This window comes from Brachyhypopomus gauderio, chromosome 18 (assembly GCF_052324685.1).
Source record: "Brachyhypopomus gauderio isolate BG-103 chromosome 18, BGAUD_0.2, whole genome shotgun sequence".
Classification (NCBI taxonomy): Eukaryota; Metazoa; Chordata; class Actinopteri; order Gymnotiformes; family Hypopomidae; genus Brachyhypopomus; species Brachyhypopomus gauderio.
In genome coordinates this window covers 18,543,182-18,570,413 of record NC_135228.1, presented here as the reverse complement: position 1 = coordinate 18,570,413, position 27,232 = coordinate 18,543,182, and the positions used below count along the sequence as shown (strand labels likewise).

Here is a 27,232-nt window from a genome sequence, read left to right as displayed (position 1 = left end):
TGCTTAATGAAGCCCCTCTCTGTCCATACAGAGACAGCTCAATCACCTCCATGCCCACTGCTCATAAATATTTATCTCATCAGGCACAAAAGGCCATGCTCCCCATAGTTATGTTCTTTCTGAGTCAAAAGGGAATAGATTGTGAGGAGGACGAACATGAGTCAGGGTTTTTTCCACATGTGTGGTGAAAGAGGGAGACAGATAAACTGATTGAAAGAGAGAGTGATTATTAAAGAAACACTGAAAATCAAAATATGAGGCTCCATCAGCTTTGGCATCGATATTTCAGACAAGAAAAAAAAAATTAATTTAAGCCTGGACTTACAGCTGTCATATCAATTTATTACGCATGTGGAGAAGCCATCAGTGGCATTTAATAAGAGCTATTCATTAGTCAAACATTAAAAACCTAATAGGCATAGAATGCTGTGTGCAGAGCCATTTAATCATCTCCTTTAAAAGAAGCCAATTTCCATATTCAAAACCTGTGTCCCAAGGTCAATGTAAAAATGTATCTGCATGTCCTAGAATAACTACTGTCAGAACCCAAATTTTACATTTCAAAGTTAGCAATGAAAACCAGTATGGCATTATATGATGATCTTTGCATTCACACAATAATACAATACAAACATCTACTGTATATTGGGAATCTGACATTTTTTATTTTCCATACACAAGCATACTTTACTAATACCCAGTAAAATATTGGAGTCATGTGTATGTGGAAAGCCAGTGGAAGCTCTTCCTCTGCTGAACTTTTCATAAGTCACTGACGTGTCTGAGTTGATTTGGTGTTTCTTTAATGTTTAAGATCTGACCTTTTTTACTTTCATATTGTGAAAAGTAATATGTGGTCAATTTGGCAATACAGTGCGAATTAGAAATCGTTACCTTCAGTTTAAAGTGATGAGCTTGGAGTGATTTAACTCATTAAAATTCATCAAAATCTTGATTGGATGCTTATTATATACCTAATTTGCAACTTAACTAATTGACTTAACTAATTAATTCAAAATTTGAGTTTAAAATATTACCTCAGTGATTGGCAAACTAAATGCTTAACTCAGTAATTGAGAAAGTTCATTGATTAATAGATTTAACATAGCTTTATTTGGCATTACAGATTGGTTATATTACAGATTGGTATATTATTATTGTTATATTATTATTATTGGTATATTATTATCTGCTATTTCATTAAGGCAACAGTTTTCATTAGATACTGCCAATTATTTATTTATAAAGGCCAAACCTGTCAATAACCATGCAGAGAAAGAGTAGAATTTATGTTGAATTTGTCTTGGTGAGCTGAGATTTCATTATAATGTATGCATGCATTTTTGTAAGTTCGCCCTTGGAAAGAAAGTTGTAATATGTTTCTGTACGACTGATTTAAATAATCAAAGTCCAATTTCTAGTGCAGCCCTATGAATGCCACTTCATTACTCTGCATGACTTTTTCATTTTTGTAGTGTATTTTTAATATAGGCAATAATGCATTTTTGTTAACCTCCACTTCCCATGAAGATTTAGTACAAAACAAGTTCAGCATCAGAATGAGCTCACCGGCACATATTTCACAGACTTCTCTGCATCTTCTCTTAGGAGAATACACCAAAATCACTACTGCATCATAGTCACATGTAAAATACACAGCAGAGATTAAGTTCAGCAGACACTGTCTCTGGGTTCAGACCTCTGCCAGATGTAGTGATTCACTGGCATGATTTGTGCAGTGATCCTGGGCTGTGGGCATGGAACTGTCCACAGAAAGGATTCCAACTAATACATAATCACTCCCTGCTGTTGCATTCAGTCTAGGACAAGGAATCTCGGTCACAATATGCCGCGGTTCAACAAATGTCTCCAGCTGCCTAGAGCTGCTAAGCAATTAGCAGCATTGATTGGCTAATAATAGGGGGCTGGTGAGTTTCAGTTTAATCAACTGTCAGTCAACAGCTGCAAAGTGACACTGGGGGAAATGATGAAAGGTAATGATCTTTCAAAAGGAGGTGAAAGTAACCTGACCTGTGGAGTCACATGACGCATCCTCACAACGGAGAAAAACATCCACCCATCATGATTTATGTCAAACATACATAACAAATGTATCATTTTATGTAGCACTTGTTGAATAAGGCACAGATGTAACACAAAGAATAGGAACGGGGGATGCAAAAGCAATGTTTCTTAATGAGACTACATGCAAGGTCAGAACACAAACACAAAATAAAGGATAATTCAAGAACCCACAACAACATTCAGAAACCTATATTTGTGATGAGGCATGAATGAGAGACACAGGATAAATGGCTCACAATTGCACATGATATATTGACAAGACCTCGCAAAGGACAAACAAACCCTGGATGCATTTATAGTCTACATTGTTTACTAGGATCTGGTGAACATATGTGCAAGATTGTTGACAGGAATCTTTCCGCGTGAAAGAAGAAAGATAAGTTCAAACGAAAAATTTATTTTTCAAGAACGTCAAACCAAAATGTCTGTGAAAGAGCATGTTACAAGGTTAGGGTGTATGGTTCAGTGCACCAGTGGTTTCATGTGGCCATACAAATGTAATCTCAAATACTCAAGATTAGATGTCAGATATCCTGAACCAAACCATTTACATAGGGCCCAGTCCACTCACTTCATCCTGGCTTCTAAGAAGCCACAATCTTGCGACGTCTTCAAAGAGATACGCACCTACCTTTGATGAATTAAGCCCTTGCATATTAGGTGATTTCAGGGTTGTATGTAAAAGGGAGGAATAGAGAGTGGGCTGCTAACCTTAGCACCACATCCTCAAGGCCCGTGTGTGCCTGTTCTTCTTCCCTACCCATCCGCCCTACTGTAATTACACACAGGATAAGATGTCAGACATCTTGTGCTAAACATTACGGTTTCTCATAGCACCCCCAGCCCACTCACGCCACTTGTAATCAACATTTTTAACCAACTACCTCACGAGCTCTCCGTATGGCTATTCAGGTAGACACCTCCCTTCATCTGAGCTAAATTAAGCCCACAACACCACTGGGAAGCTCAACAGTGAGGTCTGCTGTCCCAAACCCACCCCCATCCAAGCTCAATTTTAAACCAATCTGCCCCCACGCAGCCAGCCACTCTCTAAACCATAAAATCCATCCTCCCCAGTGACTAAGGCTGTACCCAGCTACCCAGACACCATTAATGAGTACTCAGTGCCACCGGTTTCATATGAATTTTACCCGCTATAAACACTTCCTAACCCAGGAGATCCATACTGGCCTCACCAGTGACTCTAGTCTAGTCCCATTACTACTGCCAATGTATGTTCATTCTTGACATGACAGTGATATGACAATCTGCTCACCTGTCCAATCCTCTATAAACGTGAGACACTGAAAACACTGTGCTGAATGTCCCCAAGTAGCCTGTGCTCTCCTCATCCACAGCCAGGAACTAGCCCTTTCAGCTCTTTCTAACAACTAAACTGCCCTTACCATGACAATCTCCGAAACCAAATTGCACAAGCAGAGATGTGGCGGATTTAACTACAAATCCCCCAGCACCTATCTGTACTGGCCTAATATGATAATCAACAGTGAGTTAATAGTGTGTGACCAAAAACGTGAAAATACTTCAAAAACGTAAAAATTACTACAGCTTTAAGGAGGGTGACAATAACATGACTTCAGTTTCACAGCACCCTCCATCCTCTTGATTAGTGTCTCTCCGTAAACATGGCTGAAGTGTCAGGAGCCCAGTAAGTGTGGCGTGACCCTAGCCATGAGTGAGTAGAAGAATTTATTAGAGAAGGGACCCGGGGACTCTACCCAAGGGTCCTACCCAGGAGAGGCTGCGAATACAGAAATCATGTGTTCTCGTATGAGAAAAGGTAATCTTACTTCTCCTTATAGGCTAGAGGTCTATTAATGATAAGAGCCTATAATATCTCATTTTCCACTTTCCAGCATAGTTGCACTTTGTAGAGTGTCATTATATTGTTTACCAGCCAGAAATGAAAAACATTTCTTCTTGTAATTCTGAATACCTGAAAATACTGAATACTTGAAATTCAAACATTATATGCTTGATTCACTCTTTAGCTCTTACTTAAAGAAATACCAGTAAATCAACTACTGACATGGTCATTGTCACAAATCACAAAATGTGTGTTTAAAGCACAGGAATTTTTTCCCTGTATTATTCTTATTGCTACAAGCAATAAAAAACAAGGCTACACAGCTTTATATTTGTTTTCATTTATGTCTGTGAACGGGCTAATACCACTGAGTTCATCTAGTCTAGAAATGACATTTATATCCTCCTCAACTCAGTCACGGTGTTGGGTGCAACTCCCTCATGGAAAATGGTGACAGAGTTGACTCATTCTTTCTGCCTTGTTTCTTCAAGAGTGCACGGGGAAGTGAATCCATGGAACATCTCCAACGTTAGGATCGGCTGCCCTGAAACAACAATCTCACATCTGCAATAATTAAACGATGTCCAAGTATTTTAAGTTGGCACACCATAAGTGGGAACTGGCAGGTTGCTAAAAAACTTTAGCAGTTTTGCTGACAAACATCTAAATGAATAAAACTGTGAAAGTGTTGAGGGGCCAGTCACCTGAAGGGCACGCATGTGCAGTGATGCAGTATTTGAGCTCACCCAACCCTCTGGTGCAATTTCCAGCTTTGAAGCTTCACTGAGCTTAATTATTACTCGGAAAAGCTGTCACACATTGTCCTGTCTGTGACACTGTGCTTTTTCTCTCTATCTGTACTGTTTACTGGAGATTGATTACTGTGTCACGTCCCTTAATCAGAGGTGTTCTTCCTCTATAACTGTATAAGGTCAAGTAAGATAAATATTCTTCCACCATAACACTAAAGTCATCCAAGCACATAATGGAACTGTCAGTATTGACAAGTTCAACGAACAAGCGTAGCTTACGTCTTTAAAACTCCTCTACACATATATCCACTCACACACAGATACACTCAAAACACACAGGTACAGTGAATAGAGAGCTAAATAACCCTCAAATGAATATACAACAATTTCATGAGAGATACCTACAGTCTGTAGCAGGCATTTTAGTGAAATCAAGCACTAGAGCCCCCTTCACATGAGTGTGGACTGCTGTGACCCGGCTCTGTATCTGCCTCCAGGGCTCTGTCATACCTGTTTCCCAGACTTCCTGACTGATGTGGTTAACAGCATAGCCAGGAACTAAGCAGAGATTTTCAAATCCACCAGTTCCTCAAACCTGCAGTCATGTCCACTGTAAGATAACAGCATATTCCAGCACGACTCAACGTTTCCACAAGCCCACTCTCAGTATGTGTGTCTGAGATCACACCAAAGATCATCAGCAAAGATCAAGGTGAAAGAAGGAGCTTGCAGGGGTAATACAAAGTTCCTAAATGATCTGACCATATACCACTTTGGTAAAGAGGCTTAATCAAACGTTACTATCAAAAACACTACATGCAATCTAGTTTTCCCAATAGTGAATGTTTATCAAAATGCCAGGCTGTAGACAGGCTGTTGCAACCCTGTTCAACATCACATCACCTATTTGTTTGATGTGTCCTGGCGTGATACACACCTCGGGTTATTCGTCCTGATTTCTATTTCCCCTCATACAGGAGTGTACATAGAGCCAAAAGGTCTATGAAATAGGCAGAATTTCACATGATCCCCAATTTTCAAAAGGGGACTCTTTCTTTGTTACTCATAAAATTAATAAATAATATACAAACAGTCAGACAGCTCTGGAATCTTGAATCCCTCGTTGAATGCTTTGTGTGAGAGTACCAATATGCAGAATCATATTTTGAGTGCTTCATTCAAACAGTGATGTGTTTCTTGTAATGGGTAACTCTCAATAACTATCTTAATTCACAATTTATGGTATACATCTTCTGAATCATCTGCTCATTCTTCTCGAGTGAAAAATTAAGCTCATACATTTGCTCTTTTAAGTCATTTAAAGTCGCTATAATGTGAGAAGGACAGGCTGGCTTCAGGAGTGGTGTGCACTGAATGCACTGTGTTATCAAAGGCTCAGACATGATGATGAAGGCTATAAGATGCACAGCTGTTATTGTGTCTGTTTGAAATGACTCCAATCACGGCGAGAGGAAACCTGTCATTTCACCCAGCTGAAGATACTCTTACGGCGACCCTCAGATGATTGATGTCATCGGAGAAAACATGCTGACTGCTGATGATAAAGTCAGATAAAGATCTCATATATAACATAGCAGAAGGAAAACAAATCCACTGTCTTATTCTTTCGTTTTTTTTACCCCAAAACCAATAGTTTCTTTGGAGCAACAGAAAATTCTACTTCCCAGTACACCTGTGACATTTTCTGTGCAAGTGCAATTGAAAAAAGCAGACATCTGAAGTGGAAAAATGCAAATTACATAATCTATTTGCACTTCTCTTTGCCATTTAGACCGCACAATCAGTATACAAGTAGTGTACAAGAAGTGTACAAGTAACAGTTGCGTTCAGTGTTTTCTGTTTATTCTATTTATAGTATAGTTTTTCAGCTGGAGGATTGTGTAAACAATTATATTGTACTTGAAATTACAAATAAAAATGTTTATGTTTACAATCTCTTTTTTTGTTATTTCCTGTTTCTGTTGGTTGTGAACCAAAAAACCTAAAAATTCCTCTGCAGATGTTATTTCATAATGTTCTCCATTACATGAAAAACATACTCTTGCAGAAGATCAAAACAAGTAAACTATTATCAGCCATGTGTGAAATAAAACTACATTTTGCTATATGAAAAGACTTTCATCTTAGCATTAGTAATGATAGTGCATTGCCTTGATAAGACGAGGCGAGCCAAGAGGGCCTGGTAGCCTTGCCTTCTGAATTTGCAGCTGTCATTCCTGATCAGAGGGAGATTTGGGAGAAGCAGAAATATATAGCGCTCACTGGGGAGATAAGCTCAGAACAAACAATATAGTCAAGAGGCACATTTTCTCCAAGACTCATACTGATTTATATTTAGCTCCCTATTCAGCTGCCTGTTCAACAACATAGCTATTTACACTTAAAGCTGCGATGCCTAGAACCTGATTCTAAGATTAAGCATTATGAGGATGTTTATCTTGCTGTGTTCAGAATGTGGATTTCGCCACTCTGGACTGACATATCAGACTTTCTCTCCCTCCGTATCACCAGTAAACGTAAAGCTTCAGAATCTCTGCCTTAGCTACTCCCCAACATTTGTGATAACACAGAACAATAATGTGTAACTATATCATTAGAGAAGAGGGACACGTTAGGTCAATATCGTTTGCAACATCACAGTAATGTCAGAGGGGGAAGAGTTCACATATGTGTAAAGGTATATATTTTAAATGAAAGAACGTGCTTTTGATCTTAAAAATAATTCAAGTCCTTTCATCTTTGAATGCCGATAGCGGAGGAAAACGTGTTTAAATTTGCTGGTTTCACAGGTCCCACAGCTGAACTTGTAACTGTGAGAGGAAACGGGATGCCAAGCAGAGAACGTCTTTTTTCCAGGACAGAACTGATGGGCGATATCTCCTGGGGCCCCCGCACCAGCAGTCCTGCAACAAGTGCACAGAGCTGCTGCAACATTCCCTGCGGGCCACAGGATCCCCCTCTGGAGCACCAGGGCTGCCCGGGTGGCGAGCACAGCCTGGCTCCTTCTCCTCTGGGTCAGAGTCCTCCGACTCCGACGTCAGAGGCTTCCTCCACCTCAAATGGTGGCGCCCAGACTCTGTCACCCAGACCCTGCGGTGGCAAATTAATTTTGTTGTGACAAACAGTCACAAATTGGTGTGACACATTTAAAAGTTACATTTAGTTCACTTAAACTTAAAATATACTCACACACTTTTCACACAAGAGTAACACACTTTTCATAAAGGCGTCTCTTTTAATGCTAGTTTTTTTAAAAAGTTCAATATCTTCAAAAGTGTAAATAACCATGTAAAGTGTACATACCCAGGAATGGTCATAACGCACAAAAGTCAAGAATTCTGTTTCTCATCATCTTTAATCGTGAAATACTGCAATAGTGCAAATAATGCTGTGATGCACAATATAGGCAGATACTACAGACATCTTCTTTTGTGGAGACTTTCAATAGGATACACTTTTACAATGAATCACAAACATCTGTGTCCGTGTGATGTGCCTGTAATATCTTGGCATTCAGTCACGCTCAAGTCTTGTAGTTCTAGAATCAAACATAGTTCAACACTCATTTGTCTTAATCTGTATTATTATTACTGTTGTTGAACACCCAATGCAGATTTTAGTTAGAAATAAATATTAATGCTTATGAGGAATACATTTAGTAGTTTGTCATACATAAACAATAAATTCCATAATTCATAAACTGTCTAATTATTACAATTAATATACTCATTGGTAATTATCTGAAGCTTGAGGCACTGCATAATATGAAATGAACACAAAGAGTAAGACAAAATTCTTTTTCCTATCAAAAATAATGTAAAAAAATAAAAAATACAGTTCTCAAAAGTGTTCCATCATTGTGACGATCTATATTTCTCAGAAATCCTTTATCCTACGTTAAACAATAGTGTTCTAATTCTGCCCTACACTAAGCCATTTCACTATGGCTGACTCACCGCTGCTGTTGTTGATGCCCTGACAGTAGAGATTGATCATCATCATCATGCAATAATCATTACAAAGAGCAAAAAAGAGATGCGATATAAAGAAGGTGTGCAGACAAACATTGCCATTGCTCTTAGTGAACCACCGGGTGCAATTATCAAGGCCTGGTAGAACAAATTACATCTCGCAATATCACTCCCTCTTTCATTTCAAAACATGAAGTCAGTTAATGACATGCTGAAATCACTATACATTCTTTTTATTCAAATGTGGAGAAACAGCAAGTCAGTTCTGTGTTTGACACGCTCACCACACTAAGGTTGTAAACAGTAAAGAAAAAGGAGCTAACTCTTAAATTAACAGAAATATACACTGCAATTATTGACTCGTTTATTTTCTTCTGGGTAAAAGGTAAGATAAGGATGGTTATTTTAATATTCCTTATATTTCATTTATGTACTGTAAACAAACCCACCTCTGACCATTGGTGAGTGAATTACATGTGGCATTGTGAATCATTTTTTGCATGGCACAATATGTCAGCAGTAAAGCAGTAAAAAATAATGAACCCAAATTATGGCATAAGGATGTATAAGGATGTGTGTAATTCTTAGATACATGTAGGACATTATAGATGGTAAGACTGAATAAGTATAACATTGTCTTGCAGCACGTCTGTTGGCCTGTCACCCAAAATGCTTCACCGAGTGTAACCTTAACATCCAAAGCCTTGCCATGGTGTTTCCTCCTTCTTGCTGATGAAAGAAGATATTCTAGCAGCATTGGGTCAGGTGGTTTTAATTGGGGAGCTCAGTATCCGTGTGGATTTCGCCAAGGTAGACCAAATGAACCAGGAAGCCTTGAAGCTGTCTAAAACATCGCCCAGAGCAACCGCCCAGAGCAACCACCCGAGCGCACCCCAGCCGAGCGCACCCCACCCGAGCGCAGCCCAGCCGAGCCTTTTCATGCAGATCATCTAAACATTCAGTGTTTAGAAATCAGTCAGTGACAACAAGACACACACTGCCCTGCGTGGACAAACACTGCCCTGCATGAACAAACACTGCCCTGTGTGGACAAACACCAGAGGTGGGACCAAGTCAGTGTTTTGCAAGTCTCAAGTAAGTCCAAGTCTTTATACCTCAAGTCCCGAGTCAAGTCTCAAGCAAAGACACTCAAGTCAAGTCAAGTCTCGAGTCAAGACAGGCAATAGTCAAGTCAAGTCCCAAGTCTGAAACTTGGAATTTCAAGTCCTTTCGAGTCTTTTTTTTTTTTTACCAATGTTGCAGGTATATTTTAAATGTAAATAATAGACATGCGTTCTTTTTTAAATCTGTATTCTCCTCAAATCTTGATAAAACATGTGCAACTGAAAACACGAAGTATAAAAAAAAATTAAAATTACACCTCTTTATTGCACAGTTCAATTTGTTAAACTTAGCTGCAAAAATATTCATACTTTAAACTACAATTTTCCAGAAATAAATATTCTGTGAAAAAGTCATAAGTAGAACTCATGTTCAAATAAAAAGTGCTGATATTTTCACAGTACAATACAAAGAACCATAACAGCATTTTCTTGGAGAACATGTGTGAGTGACACAAGACAAACAAATACAAGAACTGAACAATTAACAGGAATCTGCAACTTTAGACATTTCAGTAAACTATTCTGCATTGCATTTGCTGGCCAAAAGTCTGTATGTCATTTGTGCACGATGAATGATGTCCCCATAGCTGAAAACTCGCTCCACATTTGTCAATATATTTTTTCTCGACGTAGATGTCTTCAAATACACAATCCATGCTGAGATAGAACTGGATATTATGATGGTGACAGAGAGAGGCTCTCTTCCCCGAGTTCAGATACAGAACCCAGGGTTGCCAACTCTCACGCATTGAGCGTGAGACACACGCATTTGACCGTCTTCACACGCTCTCACGCCACACATCCGATTTCTCACGCCGGAAAAAAATCTAGTTTATTTACCTCTGATCCACATCTATGATTCAATGAGTTACTAGTTCGCTCTGGCACCAACCACTGGCGATCGATCGATCGCGATATAATACTTAATTTGTGTCCATTTTACACCCCGCCCGGTAAAAATTTACGTTCGCCAACCCCCCATTTGATTGGTTGTGCTGCAGCTCATGCACACACACACACACACAGCGTACAGAGTGTGGAAAAGCAGAGGACTGGTCTGCGTCAGAAGGACGGAAATGAAATTAATGGGGCGCACTTTATAAATATTAATATGCGTTTTAAAATTTAGATTTGGGGTTAAAAAAAAATCAAGTCTTTGCAAGTAAACAGGTTCAAGTCCAATTGAAGTCCCAAGTTATTGGTGTAAAAGTCCAAGTCAAGTCTAAGTCTCTGAATATTTTTTCAAGTCAAGTCAAAAGTCTTAATATTAATGACTCGAGTCTGACTCGAGTCCAAGTCATGTGACTCGAGTCCCCACCTCTGACAAACACTGCCCTGCGTGGACAAACACTGGCCTGCATGGACAAACACTGCCCTGCGTGGACAAACATAGCCCTGCGTGGACAAACACTGCCCTATGTGAACAAACACTGCCCTGCGTGGACAAACACTGCCCTGCGTGTGCAAACACTGCCCTGAGTGAACAAACACTGCCCTGCATGGACAAACACTGCCTTGAGTGAAGAAGCACTGCCCTGTGTGGACAAACACTGCCCTCCGTGGACTCCCTACATTTGAATTCAACAATTTCTTGTTTTCAGAGAACTGTTCTGTGAATCTGTAATTTCAGTATAAGGGTCTCGAGACCCTGATCAGATTCTGGTACAAGGGTACGGATAACTCAGTTATCATAACAAGTCACAAAATATTATTTCCTACATTTAAAACATTTTTTGTCCAGTTAGTGTAAGTGTAGCCAAAGACACTAAACATTTTTTATGTTACTGTCTTCTTACTTGCAATGCTGCAATAATTTCAAGATACCTATTTGAATGAATGATTATAAGTGAATAGATTAGATTTGTTGTTATGTTGCCAATCCACAATCCCTAAAACTTGGAATGAAAATATAGAATAAATATTGAAAAAATAGATACAGTACAAAAATATATAGTACAAAAGACCTAAAATGCTTCGTCGTCTCCTATGGGTCAGTGCGCTCCCCAAAACCTATGGCCTGGACAAAATAAGCCATGCTGGCCTGCCGAAGACACTTTAAATGGGAGATGATGCAAACTGTTCAGTCGCAAAACGGTCTCCAGACAAGATCATTTCTCACCCAGCCAGCCGAACAAACTTGTGACACATAGCAGCTTTCTTATAAGGCACCATTGTGAAAGAACAAGATAAAAATCTAACAGTGGACGAAACACACGACTGGGAGAAAGACCTACATCACTAAACACAGAGAGAAGATGTGAGGGAAATGTTACAGCACCAGCCACTGTAATATAAATAGCACTACACTGAGAAATGGCACTTTGAGTTTCTACTTTCATACATGTCCAAGGGAAAAGAGATAGTGTTAGAATATTGTAATACTAAATGAATAGGCTGTTGTAAATCATGTAATTTACCCAGACGTCATTAGTTCTTTTCATTGAACTTGCATTGAAGGACTTAAAACCATGGTTATCACTAATGGATTTTGGCAAGATAAGCAAGTGCCCTTGCCTCTGATTTATGACATAGCTTTCCCAAAGCTTATAAATGGAAAGAATTATGATTATTTTGAGTGATCTACCCTAATTAAAAGATGGCATAGACTCCAAGGAAAATTGGAACCTCTGGCATTTAATTCAAACTGGAGGACATACTTCTGTTTTGTATGTAGTGCTTGCAAATGTTTCTTGGCAGACTGCAGATTCCATGAGTCAGGGAGCAAAAGAAATAAATAAAACATTGTAGTACGTACATAATGCAGAGCCAACTACAAACTAAACCAGCAAGTAATAGAAAATAGATTTTAAGATGATTCATCTATTGATTTGGTGTCAGTAGAGTCACATCTTTTCACGTACAATGCATATGCCGTGTACAATTGACAATTAGATGTTAAATTCTCCATTGTGAAAACACTGTGTTCTCCACTGTGTCTCACTCTTCTGTCTCCGCATAGAACAAGCAGTACTGCCATAACGTGTCTTAGGTATGATTTATGATGCCTTACAAAAGGCAGTTTAAATAATGAAGATTTTTCACTGTTTCTTACTGATGCCGCATGAATATGTTATGCAGATGATACAATCTGCACAACAAAGTCCGCATTGCTTGAGTGTGCTACAATTTAGCTGTTTGTAAAAGTGGGCAGGACATCAGATGTTGACTGAGCGAATCTCTCTGGGCCTGGAAAAGCAAGGACCTCTGTTCTGAATCTTAATGGCACTGAATTTAAGGTGGTATCAAAGGGTTAGTTTTAATGCAGGTGCTTCTCTGCAGCAGGGGTAATTATCCCCATTATTCAAATGACGCAAAGGCGGCTGAGCGATCCTTTCATATTTCATGGCCTTTTTGTTTCCTGGCCACATGCAGTCCGAGCGCACAGCTCTCCCTACACCACACAAAGGCCTGATTCTGTTTTCCTTTTGCCACGGTTCTTTTTTTTTTCCAGACGGCCCTCAGGTCTACGGTGTTGCGAACAGATTCACAGCAATCAGCGTCCCTGCTGGTTAATAAAGTCAGAGTTTGTCATAGCAAGTCAGCTTCAGAGTACACACAGCTTGCATGGACTTCTCATTAAATCTGAAATAGCTGAGCTTTTTAAATCCCTCTCTTTCTTTACTTTCATTCAGGGGAACTATCAAAGAATTACTAAATCTATTTTACAACAATCGTGGCTTTACAACAGGCATGGCTTTTGGGAGCCAGTGGGAATGGGGAAAGCTTTGGAAATGGAACCGTGAGTGGGTAACAGCAACTCCCTGAACATCCACACAAAAACTTTTGGTGTGGAAAGATGGTCTTTACTTTGACCTTGAGTCTTCTTACAGTGGAGCTCTCTACCCCTCAAACGTGAAATCAGACATCTCATGTTTTAAACTGGATTAACATATCAGTGAAGCTCACTGTTCGTGCATGTCTGCAAGATTTGCCAGGTTTTGGTCGACTGACTCTACAAAGCTCTCATCGAGTCGATTCAGACAATATCAAGATGCCTCTTACATACCATTAGGGCATCTAGTCTTCAAAAGTGAGGCTGAAAACAAATCCTAAATTATTGGACCTGTAGTGTACTTAGAGGCCGGATGACTTCAAGGCCAGTACTGGCTGAAATGATATACAAGAGACTTTTATGGGCTACAGTGACTTCTATCAATTCAATATTAAATCCGAATATCATAAAACAGCAAGAGACTATTGCATAGTCATGTAATATCCTTGGTGACTTTCGCTTAAGTGTAATGATATTTTAATTCATAAGAGCATTAATATGGCACAAAAATATCCAATATCCAAGTTCCAATGTCGCAACCGTCATACATTGTTATACAGTGCCCCCTCTTGGTCGATAGTTAAAAAACATTGATTGCCTTGTCATGGTCATACTGCATGTAAAGACTTGTCAAAGTCATGTCTGTATCTCATATCTGCAGAAGCATACTCTAACGATGAAAAATTAATTTTTGTAAAATTACTTCATGACAGTTGCATGGACTATGCCTTAAAACTTGGGCGTAAGATACAAAAGCTAATTCACGATTGGGACAAATTAACAAATGAGACAATAGTTGTGAGTCAAGAATTCACAACTCTTGGAGAGTTGTAATAAATGTACAGCCTTATACAGCACACACACACACACACACACACACACACACATATTTGAATTGTTCGCTGAGGTTGTTATTGGATAGGAAACTATTCTAAATGGCAATAGGCTCTATAGTGCTTATTAGTCTTGTTAATTACAGAAGAGAAAAACAAGAAAATGTTTTATATGTTTAAATATTGGAAATGAATTTTTTTACCTCAAGTCGACAGCTGCACTGCCCACCTCAGCAGGTCCATGATTGCTATAAACGACGCAGGCCTAATGTAACGAATCGTAATGACTCTAAACCCTTTTCCTTATCAAATAGGAGGAAACTGAAAGTAGCAAAATTACTAATTTATTTTCTATCAAATCACAATTTCATTCAGCTACTGGAGTGGCTTTCTCCCATTAATCAAAGTAACGTGTATAAACTAATCTGGTCCACTAATGTTATTGTTAGAGAAAACTATGAAAGGGATCTTCAGTGCTCGCCATTGTCAGATGAATTGATGTTTTCACACCTCCGACTCACTAAAGTCGGTTGGTTTCGATACACAATGATCTCGGCCTATTTTGTTTTACCCGCCCTCTGTGTACCTGGGAATCACAGAGGAACTTCAAAGACTTTTCGGATAACATAATCCATCAAAAGGCTGTATATTACTATAAGGTTCGGAGGTCCAACATAATCAAACCACACTCATTCTGCGAGGGGCGACCTCAGAAAGACCACGTACCCGCCCGTCCCACTTTCATTTCGATTATGAGACAGTTGATCTTCTGGATCTTTTGCACGATTCTCGTGCACTGGGTCCATTCGGAACACCCGGGCGCGTTGACTGGGCTGAACGAAAAATATATTTACCGGATTGGTGGGTCCCCTAAAAACGGCAGAGGGCCCAGCTCTCGTGCTCACGACCCGAACAAGTATCCGCTGTACATGATACATCTCTACCGGACTTTACTGTCTGGAGACAGCACACCGACTGACAGCTCTTTCAGGATCAGCCATGAGAATCCGTCTCTTCATAACTCCAACTCAGTCATGAGCCTGGTCGCCAAAAGTAAGTGATTTCAGTTTATTCAGTATTTTTGGTTAAATTGTTTGTGGGGTGAGTATATCCGAGGTTTAACTGGTAGCCTTTGCTTTAATTTTTTTGAAGTACTTTATTCCAACGGTTAGACACTGTTAATAATGACTGGTGTATTTATTTGACAATATAATTGTACATTTCTATATGCTAGTAATTTGTTATGTTTAGGTTGTTTATTAGCTTCAAGACACTTGCCTAAAATATCTAGAAATACTCAATTTAAGCCTTTTGCTGGCCTGCCAATGTGTGAAAACCTTTAAATCATTGAGCAAACCGTAGAGTTAAATATTTTACATGTCTAAGGTTGCCAAAGATTGTTTAAGAAATATGGCAGTGCTGCAATGTTCTTATATACTTTATTTGGGCTTTCTAGGCTGTCAGCAAGTGGGCAACAGTTGGGAGATCACATTCGACATGTCCTCCATCTCAGAAACTGATGACGTCCAACGTGCAGAGCTGCGCATTGCTCTGCCTGCGTTCTCCACCTCTGAAAATGCAATAGTGGACATCTACCACGCTCCTAAAGACAAGTGTAATCAGAACATCTGCCCTGAAGAGCGTGTTCATTTGGGCACCCTGAGGGCCAGACCAAGCAGCTCTGCCTCACACTCCTCCTGGAGGGTTCTCAATATCACAGCCCTCCTCAAGTATCGACTGCACCAGGGCGGACCACCACGGGCCCAGGGAAGGAGTCGGGAAGAGCAGGCCAACGCAGGAACCCTTCAGGGGCATCAGATCATCCAGCATCCCACAGCAAACAGCGTCATGATGGTGGTCTACTCCAACCAGGCCCGGGCAGAAGTGTCGACTCTCATCCACACAGCTGAACACTCCAAGTACGTGGCAGTGGACCGGAGCAGCAGAGGTCACGGGCCTGTGGCCCGGCGGCACAAGCGCAACCGCAGGAGTCGTAAGCGATTGCATAAGGGATCTGGGGTTGGCAGGCTGCCAAGCCCCTCACAGACAGAAGGGGCGGTGAAGCCTTTGTGCAGAAAGGTGGACATGTGGGTGGACTTTGAGCAGATCGGCTGGAGTAAATGGATAATTTACCCAAAGAGGTACAACGCTCATCGCTGTGAGGGCAGCTGTCCTACACCTGTGAACGAGTCCTTCTCCCCAACAAACCACGCATACATGCAGGTAAGAACACCTCCACGTTCCTACCGTAAACCAGTATTAACCAATTACCACGTGAGACGTGGCAACGTTAACTACGATTAACATGACTCCGCTTCCCTCTCATCACAGAGTCTTCTGCTGCTGCACCACCCTGACCGCGTCCCCTGTCCATCCTGCGTCCCCACGCGCCTGTCCGCTCTGTCCATGCTCTTCTACGAGAACGGCCGGATGGTCATGCGGCACCACGAGGGGATGGTGGCGGAGGAGTGCGGCTGCCACTGACCCGCGGACGCCGGGCCCGTCCAAACTCAGCACTTACTGCCACGCTGCGCACGCCTGTGCCACAACGCCACACGGACTCAGCGCTACTCGCAAAGGGACTTCGGTTTACTCGCATAAGGCATAAAGGCAGCTCTGGAACTCAAGAAACATTGCCCATTTTTACAGTGTGATTTTTGCATCGCTTAAATTATTTTATAGCTGTCATTGAATTGTGTGGATCCCCTTAAATTTTCCCCAGTACCTTCCTTACCATGTTTTTAATAATGAAATGTGTACATAGCAAATGTGAACTTACAAATGTAATGAAGTATATTTTATTAATATCTAGTAAATCTTATTTAAACCCACTATGAGACAATCAGATGCATAAGTGTCAAAAGACAAATTCATCCTCAGGGTTTTTTTTATTTGCTCATCTGCAGCATTTGATATGCTTTAATGTATTCTTAAGGAACAATGGGGCAGAATATATCCCTTATAAATTGAAGAGAATCACACTGCATAAACAAAATAAAAAAGGCAATTTACATTCAGTTGAACGACACTCTAGGTGAAAATACTTTTCAAAAAAATTTATCCTGAACTGCATCAAAACAAAAATGTAACACTGTCGAGAGGAAATGTAGAGAGAAAATGTAGTGTGGTCTTAGTTGGCAAGAGCAGTTTCCAGCACAATTCAAAATAGTCAATCCAAACAAACTCCTATTCCCCCCCCAGTGGTCATTTACCAAACTACACAAGCTGTGTCAAATAAATGTCATGTGCTGGACTCAGGCAAACTTTGAGCATAATCATAAAGAGACGGGCAAACCTGCAGCAATGTGTTTGGGTGGCACTACCTGACAACTCAGAGACAGTGGCACTTCTAGGCACAACAGCGTAAGCTGATACTGAGACTCAAAGTTAATGGCTTGTGCTTGTCTTGAATAACAGCATTAATACAGAAAAAAGAAGTTGAGAATGGAAAAAGGGCAGATGAAAAGGACAGAGAAATGTTCTGTTCCATTTATCCTCTTAGGACACGGTCAACATCACAGTAATATTCGTCTTTGCTGTATCAGACACTCCTTGTAGCTAGATGTCCATTTCAAACTGGGCGTCCTCCCCTGGACATGACGACACAAACAACATTCACACACAATGTAAGCAGAGCTGACTTGTATGCAGGAAAAGTATATCCACTATCCATTTCTGATGCTCACATGGGCAGACACAGCTGTCTGAAGTAGTTCTATTTATCTATTTCTAGCAAGTGATTTCATTGTTCCACTCCACCCTGGCTAGTCTTTTCAATCTCAAATATCCCTAGATAAGATAAAAAAATCAATAGATATTCTGGTAGTTTGTACATCAAACAGTTGCGTTCACATCAGTGACAAAAGGAGCAAATATACATCTTGACTGATCCATGCAGTGGTTGATTAAACTTATCGAGTGAGCATTTCAATCCTTAAAAAAAGCTATTCATTATATTCGCTATATAAACACTACCTAGCATACTAGTTTCAGCATTTTTACAATATCACACATGATGTCATAAAATGTGCTGGTTAGGGCATAAAGATTCGGCCATGTACAATATAGCATTAGATCTAATGTACTACAGAGAAGAGTACGCCAATACCTGCACCCTTGTCCACTCGAGGACTGATGACGTTGTTGATGTCTTTTGGACGCATCTTGTCTTTGTTGGCAGTGGGAGGGCTGGTCACTCCTGGAATGTCGGGGAGGCAGCACGGAGGAGTGTGGGCCAGCGGAGACCTACGACAGTCCAGAAGGAACTTCCGGTCATAGATGATCCGGGTGCCTGCAGATTTGAGGCAGACAGCGTTAACAGATTTAGAAATTGCCCATTTTTTCACATTTGTGATCAATTTAATCAGGATCTTAAGTTAAGTTTTCTTTGCAACAGCCCAAGTTCTGGTTTAGGCAGGCTTGTGTACTGTACATGGGTGTCACGTCTGTCATTTCTCATTGTGGAATATAAAGAGGACGCTCATTTGAGTATGAATTTCCCTGGCATGTTCAAACATGTAACCTAACACGTCTGTATAGAATACAGATGGCATATTCAGCTGTATATGCAACAATTTCATACCATACATGTTAAATCTTGTAAGCTTTGCCATGTTTGACATTCTGTGTATTCAGTGAAAGGCACATTCTGATTGAGCAAAAAAGTGGAAAAGGTCAGTATGCCTCACTAGAGTGAATAGTGAGAAAACAGCACCAGTCCTGTTATCAGCCAGTTGTGTTCAACGTCAACCTTCCCACACACACACACACACACACACACACACACACACACACACACACACACACACAGAGAGATAGAGAGAGAATCACACACACATACACACAAACTGCATTCCTTGAAAATAACCGTAGCAGTTTTTGGAGGTCACCATCAATAAGCTGACCTGTGATGTCAGATTTTCATGCACAAACCAATGAACATATATGAAGCAGATACAGAGGAATTCAAACTTAATTTAGCTTTGATGCATATTTGATACACACTTTTGTAACTGCTCTAGAATAGTGAGATGATCAGTTCACAATTTACAGTTGCATCATCATGCAACTGTCTCCCATGTAGCACTGCAGGTGCAGCACTATTGTTTACATAACATAACACACAGAACTCTAAACCTGCAAAACAACGAGCTGGACAAGGTCAGTTTGCATGTTTATGCATGCAGGTGCAATATATAAAATATATACATGTGTGCAAAGAAATAGCAGAAGGCCTTCTGAGAGTAAGAAAAGAAGAAGGGAACAGAGATAAAGGTGACAAACCACGACATGTCACGTGCCAAGAGGCCTCTGTTAGTGTGGTCTAACTTTATAGTACTGACCCATTGGCACGTTCGCCAAGTATAACAGACGTCACATATTTGATGGTGTATTTGCAAGAGTGACACATGAACTACATGGCGTGTATCGGAGCTGCAGTTACTGGTCTTTGTATCTTCCAGCGCATTCAAACCAGTGAATGCAGGTTTATATGTATAATTAAATTTTTTTAATGTGTTGCATTATAAATGCTGGGTTGACGTTGACGTTATATTAACAATAAACAATAAAAAGTTATAACAATAACACACACGACGTGCAAAATTAAAGTAGCATTGATCCATAACCTAGACAAAAGTGTGCAGCAGAGCACGCGCACTACGAACTGTCACACACACAATGCACGAGCTCACAAACGTAGTCCATTCCTGCATAGCCACGTTCGTAACGGCGAAGCAGACAATAGACGTGCAATAGTCAGGCTGCAATCCGTTAAAATCACCTTTCCCCCCACTAGAAGACGTGCGTACCTCCTGGAGTGGTGCTGAACAGAGTTCCTCCAGGCGTGGTGCAGTAATCTTGGGGTAAATGGGCCGCATCGTCCACTGTCACCCGTCGGGTGGCCGGAATCGCCTGACTGCTGGTCTGACCGCTCATGGACATTTTAGAAACTACTCGGTCCACAAGCCCAACAAACCGCCGTTACTCGAACTGAATGTCTGCAGCCGGAACCAAAATAACAGAATTCAGCTAGTTTATGTGCTAACTCGTTTAAAGACACGTTAGTCTAGTTTTAATGACTTAGTTAGCTAGCTAATGTTACCACGAGAATGCTGGATGTTGGATTGCAGAAGCTCCTTCTCAAGCCAGATTTCCAGTAGTTAACGTTTCTTGCTCGTACACGGCGACTGCATACAAAAATAAATACTACTAAACATTTGAGTTTACACTTCACTTCATTCACACGCTCACACTCTCAAACTGGCTAGCTAAAATGCTAGACTTCTCAGCAACCACGTTTTCTCCGACTGCCCCATGCATACACCACGCATTCAGCACAGCGCTGCGAGGAGAGGGCCGTTTAAATCAGGGGAAACGGTGCAGCCTCGAACTCGTTGTGACACAAGTGCGATGGTACGACGGGAATTGTAGTTTTTGACGTTCAAATAGTTGACGTTCAAATTCTATACACCAAGACCTGCGGAGCACCAGATTTAAATGCCTTGTTTGTTTGTTTGTCTTATGTAAATATTAAGGTTAACGATGTGCATTCATGTTTATGTTTTAAATCCAAAACTAGAATAATAAAAACATAAAAAGTATAAATATACCATAGTTGGTATAGTCAATATATATTTGACTTCAAAGAGTAAAATACAGAGAAGTTGAAGCATTGACAGGAAATTTGAGTCTGGCCTCTGTATGTACACAGCACGATTGTCTTCTTTTTTCATCCTGTAATTATGCATGTTAAAAACAACACATTTTGAAAGTTCTGTTTTGGTTTGTCTTTGGTTTGTCTTTGGTTTGTCATCCCATTTTTTTTAAGCGCTTAACAAAAATACAGGCCAAGTTCAGTTAGATTTTTGCTAATCCACATATTTAGAAATTGCCCATCTTTTCACATTTGTGATCAATTTAATCAGAATTCCTCATATTGAACCACATACTTAAATGCATAACAGAACAGTGTAATTCAGGGTATTTTTTTGTAACTCTTTTACAAGCACAAGGAAAAAAGGTTTGATTTTAAGTTTTTATTTTCATTTCATAATGGAAAATCAATTTAACAAAAGGTAGATGAACCCTCACAATGTAATACTGAAATCTTACTCATCTTACATATTTGTTTGCCTGTCTACCAGTCAGTCTATCTCTCTCTGTCTCACATTATGCCCTTATACACACACACCTAATCATTATTTCTGATTAAATTGTCATCTTTGTTGTTATTCTGTGCGTTATTGTGTTAACTATACTGAACATTTATCCTCTGTGTTATCTTTAATCTATATCAAAATAAAGACACGAGTTCAAACAGAACAAATGGTAAAAAGAGATGTACAATAAGAGACAATAATATGTTTTTCAACACTGAAGCATTAAGTGTCTTCTAGTATACTCCAAAACAAAGTTTTGAACACTGAATAGTTTCCCTTTAACGGTTTTGTAGTGGTAAACGCCAAAGGTCATTGAACTATGAACAAATACACATTCACTGTCCAAACAATAAAGCTGCTTTGTCAATGAGTGTGCCTCCCCTAATCTCATTAATATGTGTCATTTTGCTTCGTCCGAGCAAGTGTATTATGTTTCCACACATTTTTTCCTTCAAACACTGCATTGTGCGTTTTGATCACTGTTTCTAAAGCCTTTTCTGTTAATGAAGACTCAGTCCATGTCTGGAACCCATTCTGTGCCATGGAGTTTATCAAGATGTCTGTAAAGAATCTCTTCCCACACCTCCACACTTACTTGCATTTAAGTGCAATAATATATATTCAAATATAAAATATTGCTGGATATTACATGTTTATTCTATGAATTACTGTTGGAAAGCAACATATACTAATTGAATGATGTCCTCATGTAAAAGCAGTGTGCAGCCTCCATCAGCATCAGTGTTTGGTTTGTTTACATTTGGTTTGTTACACACGCTTGTCTGGTTTGGCCAACTCAGGTGGTGTGCGGTGTGCCTCACTGACCACACCAGCTGTGTGTGCTATTATACTCTGGTCACTTGCTTAAAAATGCTTTGTGTATTTTACTGTGTATTTTTCTTTCATAATCTCCTTTGGCCTCCTTTGTTCTTGTTATTAATGCAACTTTATTATCAACCCCAGTCTTTGTCAGGCGTCAGTAGCATCCACATAGCTGATTGTTTATGTTTCGTTAGCTACACACTCTTGTCTGTTTTGGTTCTGTGCTATGGCCCACTCAGGTGATGTGCATTGTGCCTCACTGACAATATTTGTATGCAGTTATGTTCTTGTTTCCCTTTTATAAGCCCACTGGGTTTGTTTGTCGGTCAATGTTACATTGACTACTTTAGTTGTAGTAAGTGCACTTCTATGTTTGCGTTCATTTTTGTTTGTTAAATTTGGGTCGTGTATTTTTGTGTTTGCTTACTTCCCTTCTGCATGTTAATTACCTGTGACTAGGTTAGGTTAGGTTAGGTTAGTTTATTTGTACCCAAAGGTAAATTTGATTTATAGTATGTGAAGCAGCAGAAACAATTAAAAAACAATTAGAACAAACACAAACAGACAGTGAACAACATATACATATACAATTCTTTAGTTCTCTATGTCCTATTTGTCCTATTTGCCTGAGTTATGGCTGCCGGAATAAAGCTCTCCTTATATCGTCTCATTCTACATTTTGGTACTCTAAACCTTTGTCCAGATGGAAGAGACCTGAATTCACTGTACAGGGGATGAGTACTATCCCTTAAAATTGCACTCGTTACCCGCTTTACCTGTGTGCCATACAAAGTCTCCAAGTTGGGTAATGGCTTACCAATCAACTTACTTGCCCATTTTACAATCTGATTCAGGCCATTCCTCTTTTTGAATGTCAAGTTACCAAACCATGCCACTAAGGAGAATACTAAAACTGATTCTATGAAAGCCTGATAAAATAAAGTCATCATAGGTCTATCAACGTGGAAATAGTTCAATCTCCTCAAACAGTGCAAACACTGCTGCCCCTTTTTACACACAGCCTCACTATTTGCCTCAAAGTTCAGTTTTGAGTCTATTATTGTTCCCAGGTACATATAGTGATGTACACGTTCCACTATCTGACCCTTAATAACCGTGGCTTCATGTGTGTGGTCATATAGTCTAAAATCAATTACCATATCTTTGGTTTTTGATACATTTAGTTGTAGATAAGACTCTTCACACCACTCTACAAAATCACAGATGACTGGACCATGGTTATGCTCCTCTCCCTGTAGCTGGCTAACAATGACTGTGCCATCTGCATATTTCAGAATAGTCCTATTTTCCCACCTGCTCTGGCATTCGTTTGTGTAAAGGACAAATAGTAGGGGTGAAAGCACACATCCCTGTGGGGAGCCCATTGAGGAGCAGATATTATCAGACAAAGTCCTGTTTACCCTCATTCTTTGTGTCCTATTAGTTAAAAAATCAAGGATCCAGCCCACAAGATTATTACCCAAATCAAATTGTTCGTGGAGCCTTGTAATCAAAACATGGGGTTGGATTGTGTTAAAAGCAGAAGAAAAATCTGCGAATAAAATTCTAACATGTGAATGTGATCCATTCTCCTCCAGATGTTGGAACAGTAAATTAAACAATGTCACTGTAGCATCCTCCACTCCTCTGTGGGGCCTATAGGCAAACTGCATAGGATCAAGTTTATGTTCAGTTTTCCTTAAGATTTCAGACCTTATCAATTTCTCAAGTTTTCATTACAATTGATGTAAGTGCAACTGGTCTAAAATCGTTAAGAGTTTTAGGGCAGCTCGACTTTGGGACAGGAACCACTACTGAGTCTTTCCACACCTTATAAGGTACATGCTGTGTCTGTAAGGACTTATTAAAAATATAATGAAACACAGGGCTCAGTTCTTTAGCACAACTTTTGAGTAGGCTCCCACAAACATTATCAGGCCCATAACTCTTCTTCACCCTTACAGAGAGAAAGGCCTTATATACTTGCTCCATATCTATATAGATCATTTGCCAGTTTTCCTCTCAAACCCTGGACTTCATTTGCAAAATCAAATGCATTAAACTGATTGTAAAAATGATTAAAAGCATTAGCCAGCTCAGTATCTGAAGTGTAGCCTTCCAAAATAACCTTCTTACTGTTCCTTGAATCCTAGTATAACATACTGTGTCTCTTTTTAATCTGTATATATATCTGTATATATATATATATCTTTTTAATATATATAATTAAAAAATATAATAATAATAATAATAATAATAATTATTATTATTATTATTATATACAGTATATATATATATATATATATATATATATATATATATATATATATATATATATTATTTAAGTGTGCCATGTGGCCAATCTCTTCACAAGATACATTTTTTCTGCCAAAATCTGCCCACATTCTAGCAGATGGAAACTACTGGGTTTTGAGATATTTGCAGAATGACAGTGTTGCTTGCTAGCTTTTCAGGGAGTCTGTGACATTTTTACTTTTTTGGCGAAGCCCTCAACCAGAAATGTGAAAATATAGAAAAAAAACCCAGAAATGTGCATAACTGTCAGGTTTGCAAGGGACACAACCAAAAAGCACCTTGCGCTTTACCTATTAATACACTCACTTTAACACATTTCTTTAGGAGAGCCATGGAGCACATAACATAATTTCTCATGGACACATTTCTTGCGTATCGCCTCCTTCCATAACGCCTATGTCAGGGTGAGGCGGCCCCCTACCGGCCGCCTCTGTCCACAGCGGCTGTTGTTGTTGTTGTTTGGTGACGTCATGTACGTCCCTCAGGTGGGCGGAGCCCGTGATCCGTCTCACCTGAGGGTCGTTTGTTTGCCTATATATGTCTTGTCTTTGTACCAGTTGACCGTTGGTCATTATATCCTTAATTTGGATCTTTTGCACGGGTTTAGGTTTGCACACTTTCTATTAAACCATCCTTTTTCCCTGAGACTTGGCGTGATCGCTTCCTTTTTAGTTGCTCACACCGCCCGTCACAGCCTATCTATGAGTTACCTTTTGGAAGACATGTAGGTGCTGATAAGTCTCCCTAACAACCCTGATGAAGGTTTTTAGAAATGCTGTAGTAATTAATATAAATATACTGAAGCGTGAATTCAACAAAACAGACAACCTTTGCATTTGGAAGCACATTTCACACAGAATTTATTTCCTTAAGGTTTCCATCATGACACATCTGTAAGCAAACATCTGTAAACTAAAAAGAAGGAATTACGCAAAATACCTTTTGTAAAACTGCTCAAGGCATTGGGGAATAAAAGACTTTGAACAAAAACATATGTACAGGTCAGATTTGATGTTGTTCCAGGATAAATATTACATTTGTTAATATGCACCTGCTGTCTGAAAATAAAAAGACTGCAAATAATCCGGTGTCTCTTGATTCTTCACTCATAATAAAGAATGCATCAGGGATACCACATCTGGGATACCACATCAGATATTCTATGTTCTCACTACATGACCAGGACTGCATGTCACTGTCAATGCATGTCCACATTGAGTCAATATCTTGTTCTGTAGATTATATCTGAGCTATATCTTTACTTCAGATGTTGTTGAGGGACTCTGTCAGCAGAGAGGCTGAAAATTAAGCGTACTGTCTTTTAAATCTGTGTTCAACAACTTGTCAAGGTTGTGAGCTTTCTAGCATCTTCAACAGTACCTGAAATTGCTCTTCCCCTGACAACTTTTATTTCAGTGGAATTTTAGCTTTGAGGCCCCATGATAGGTACATGTTTGAATGGATACTGTTAGATATTAATTTATATGGTTAACAGAGTACTCGTCTGGGTTTTGCAGATTATATCCTGAATGAAACTTCATTACCTGTACAACACATCCTCATGTATAATTGCTGTTAATGAATGTAAGTGAAATATAAGCATACCTGATTCGGTCAGTCAAAATCTAGGCTCAACACTGGATTTCCCAAAGCATTACCAGATTTTTACATTGTGCCACTAAAATTGCTCCTGTTCCCCTGCTCCTGTTCAGTGGGAATTTTAATTATGCCTCCACGGTATTTCAATGGTTCACCATAAAATCCTCAGGGACTCAGCATATTTACACGGCACTCCATCTATAGATTTTTTTTCTTCCTTTTTGAGTTTTTCTTCAAAATCTACTCATAACCCACCTAGAAATTAAAGTGTTACAACCTCTGAGTGCTCAGGACCATACTCAGATATACTCAGACCATACTCAAATATTCAAATATACAACACACACACACACACACACACACACACACACACACACACACACACACACACACACACACACACACACACACATTCAATATGCAGGCATATAGTCTATAATTCAGTCTCTGGGGGCTTACAGCAAACCTTGAGACTGAATGTTAAATGTCTTTGCCTAGATGATAACAATACTGTCCTACAGGCATCTAAAGTAGCTAAATATTTAACAGCTCCAGGGGTATATAGCTTATCCTACCTGCCCTGCCTGGTAATCAATTATAAGCTAATTAACATACTCCAAGGCACAGGACAAGCAATATTTAGTAGCAGCATTCAACATTGCATTTAAATCTGAAGAAAACTCCAAAAAGTTAACAACCTGCAAAATATATAGTCATTCCATATTATTATAATGTTATCTTTGTCAGCATTCAATAGTATTTATGCGTGGGTCTTTACGAGGCTGAAGTTGGCTTCATATTTGACAGCTTCTTATTCGAGATTTCCGCTCCACCATAAATCATGCCGCAGTTATTTTAAGGGGCCTGTAGATGGTGCATTTTGACCTGGAGAACATACATTTTCTGTGGTGCCAATCAAAAAAAATTATTCTGAGATGTGTGAGACCTA

The 27,232-nt window shown here is 39.6% G+C and overlaps 2 protein-coding genes across 2 annotated transcripts; one reads left to right on the top strand and one right to left on the bottom strand.

Annotated features, from left to right (window-relative positions):
* The first annotated feature begins 15,280 nt into the window (after positions 1 to 15,280).
* ndr1 (nodal-related 1) lies at positions 15,281 to 16,870 on the top strand. Its single transcript, XM_076980587.1, has 3 exons — positions 15,281 to 15,439; positions 15,843 to 16,609; positions 16,718 to 16,870. The coding sequence occupies exons 1-3, from the start codon at positions 15,316 to 15,318 to the stop codon at positions 16,868 to 16,870; spliced, it is 1,044 nt and encodes a 347-aa protein (XP_076836702.1). The 5' UTR covers positions 15,281 to 15,315.
* Positions 16,871 to 17,255: 385 nt separating this feature from the next.
* eif4ebp1 (eukaryotic translation initiation factor 4E binding protein 1) lies at positions 17,256 to 20,765 on the bottom strand. Its single transcript, XM_076980305.1, has 4 exons — positions 20,490 to 20,765; positions 20,197 to 20,385; positions 18,495 to 18,677; positions 17,256 to 17,976 (listed from the first exon to the last, which is right to left on the bottom strand). The coding sequence occupies exons 2-4, from the start codon at positions 20,327 to 20,329 to the stop codon at positions 17,945 to 17,947; spliced, it is 348 nt and encodes a 115-aa protein (XP_076836420.1). The 5' UTR covers positions 20,330 to 20,385; positions 20,490 to 20,765; the 3' UTR covers positions 17,256 to 17,944.
* Positions 20,766 to 27,232: the final 6,467 nt, after the last annotated feature.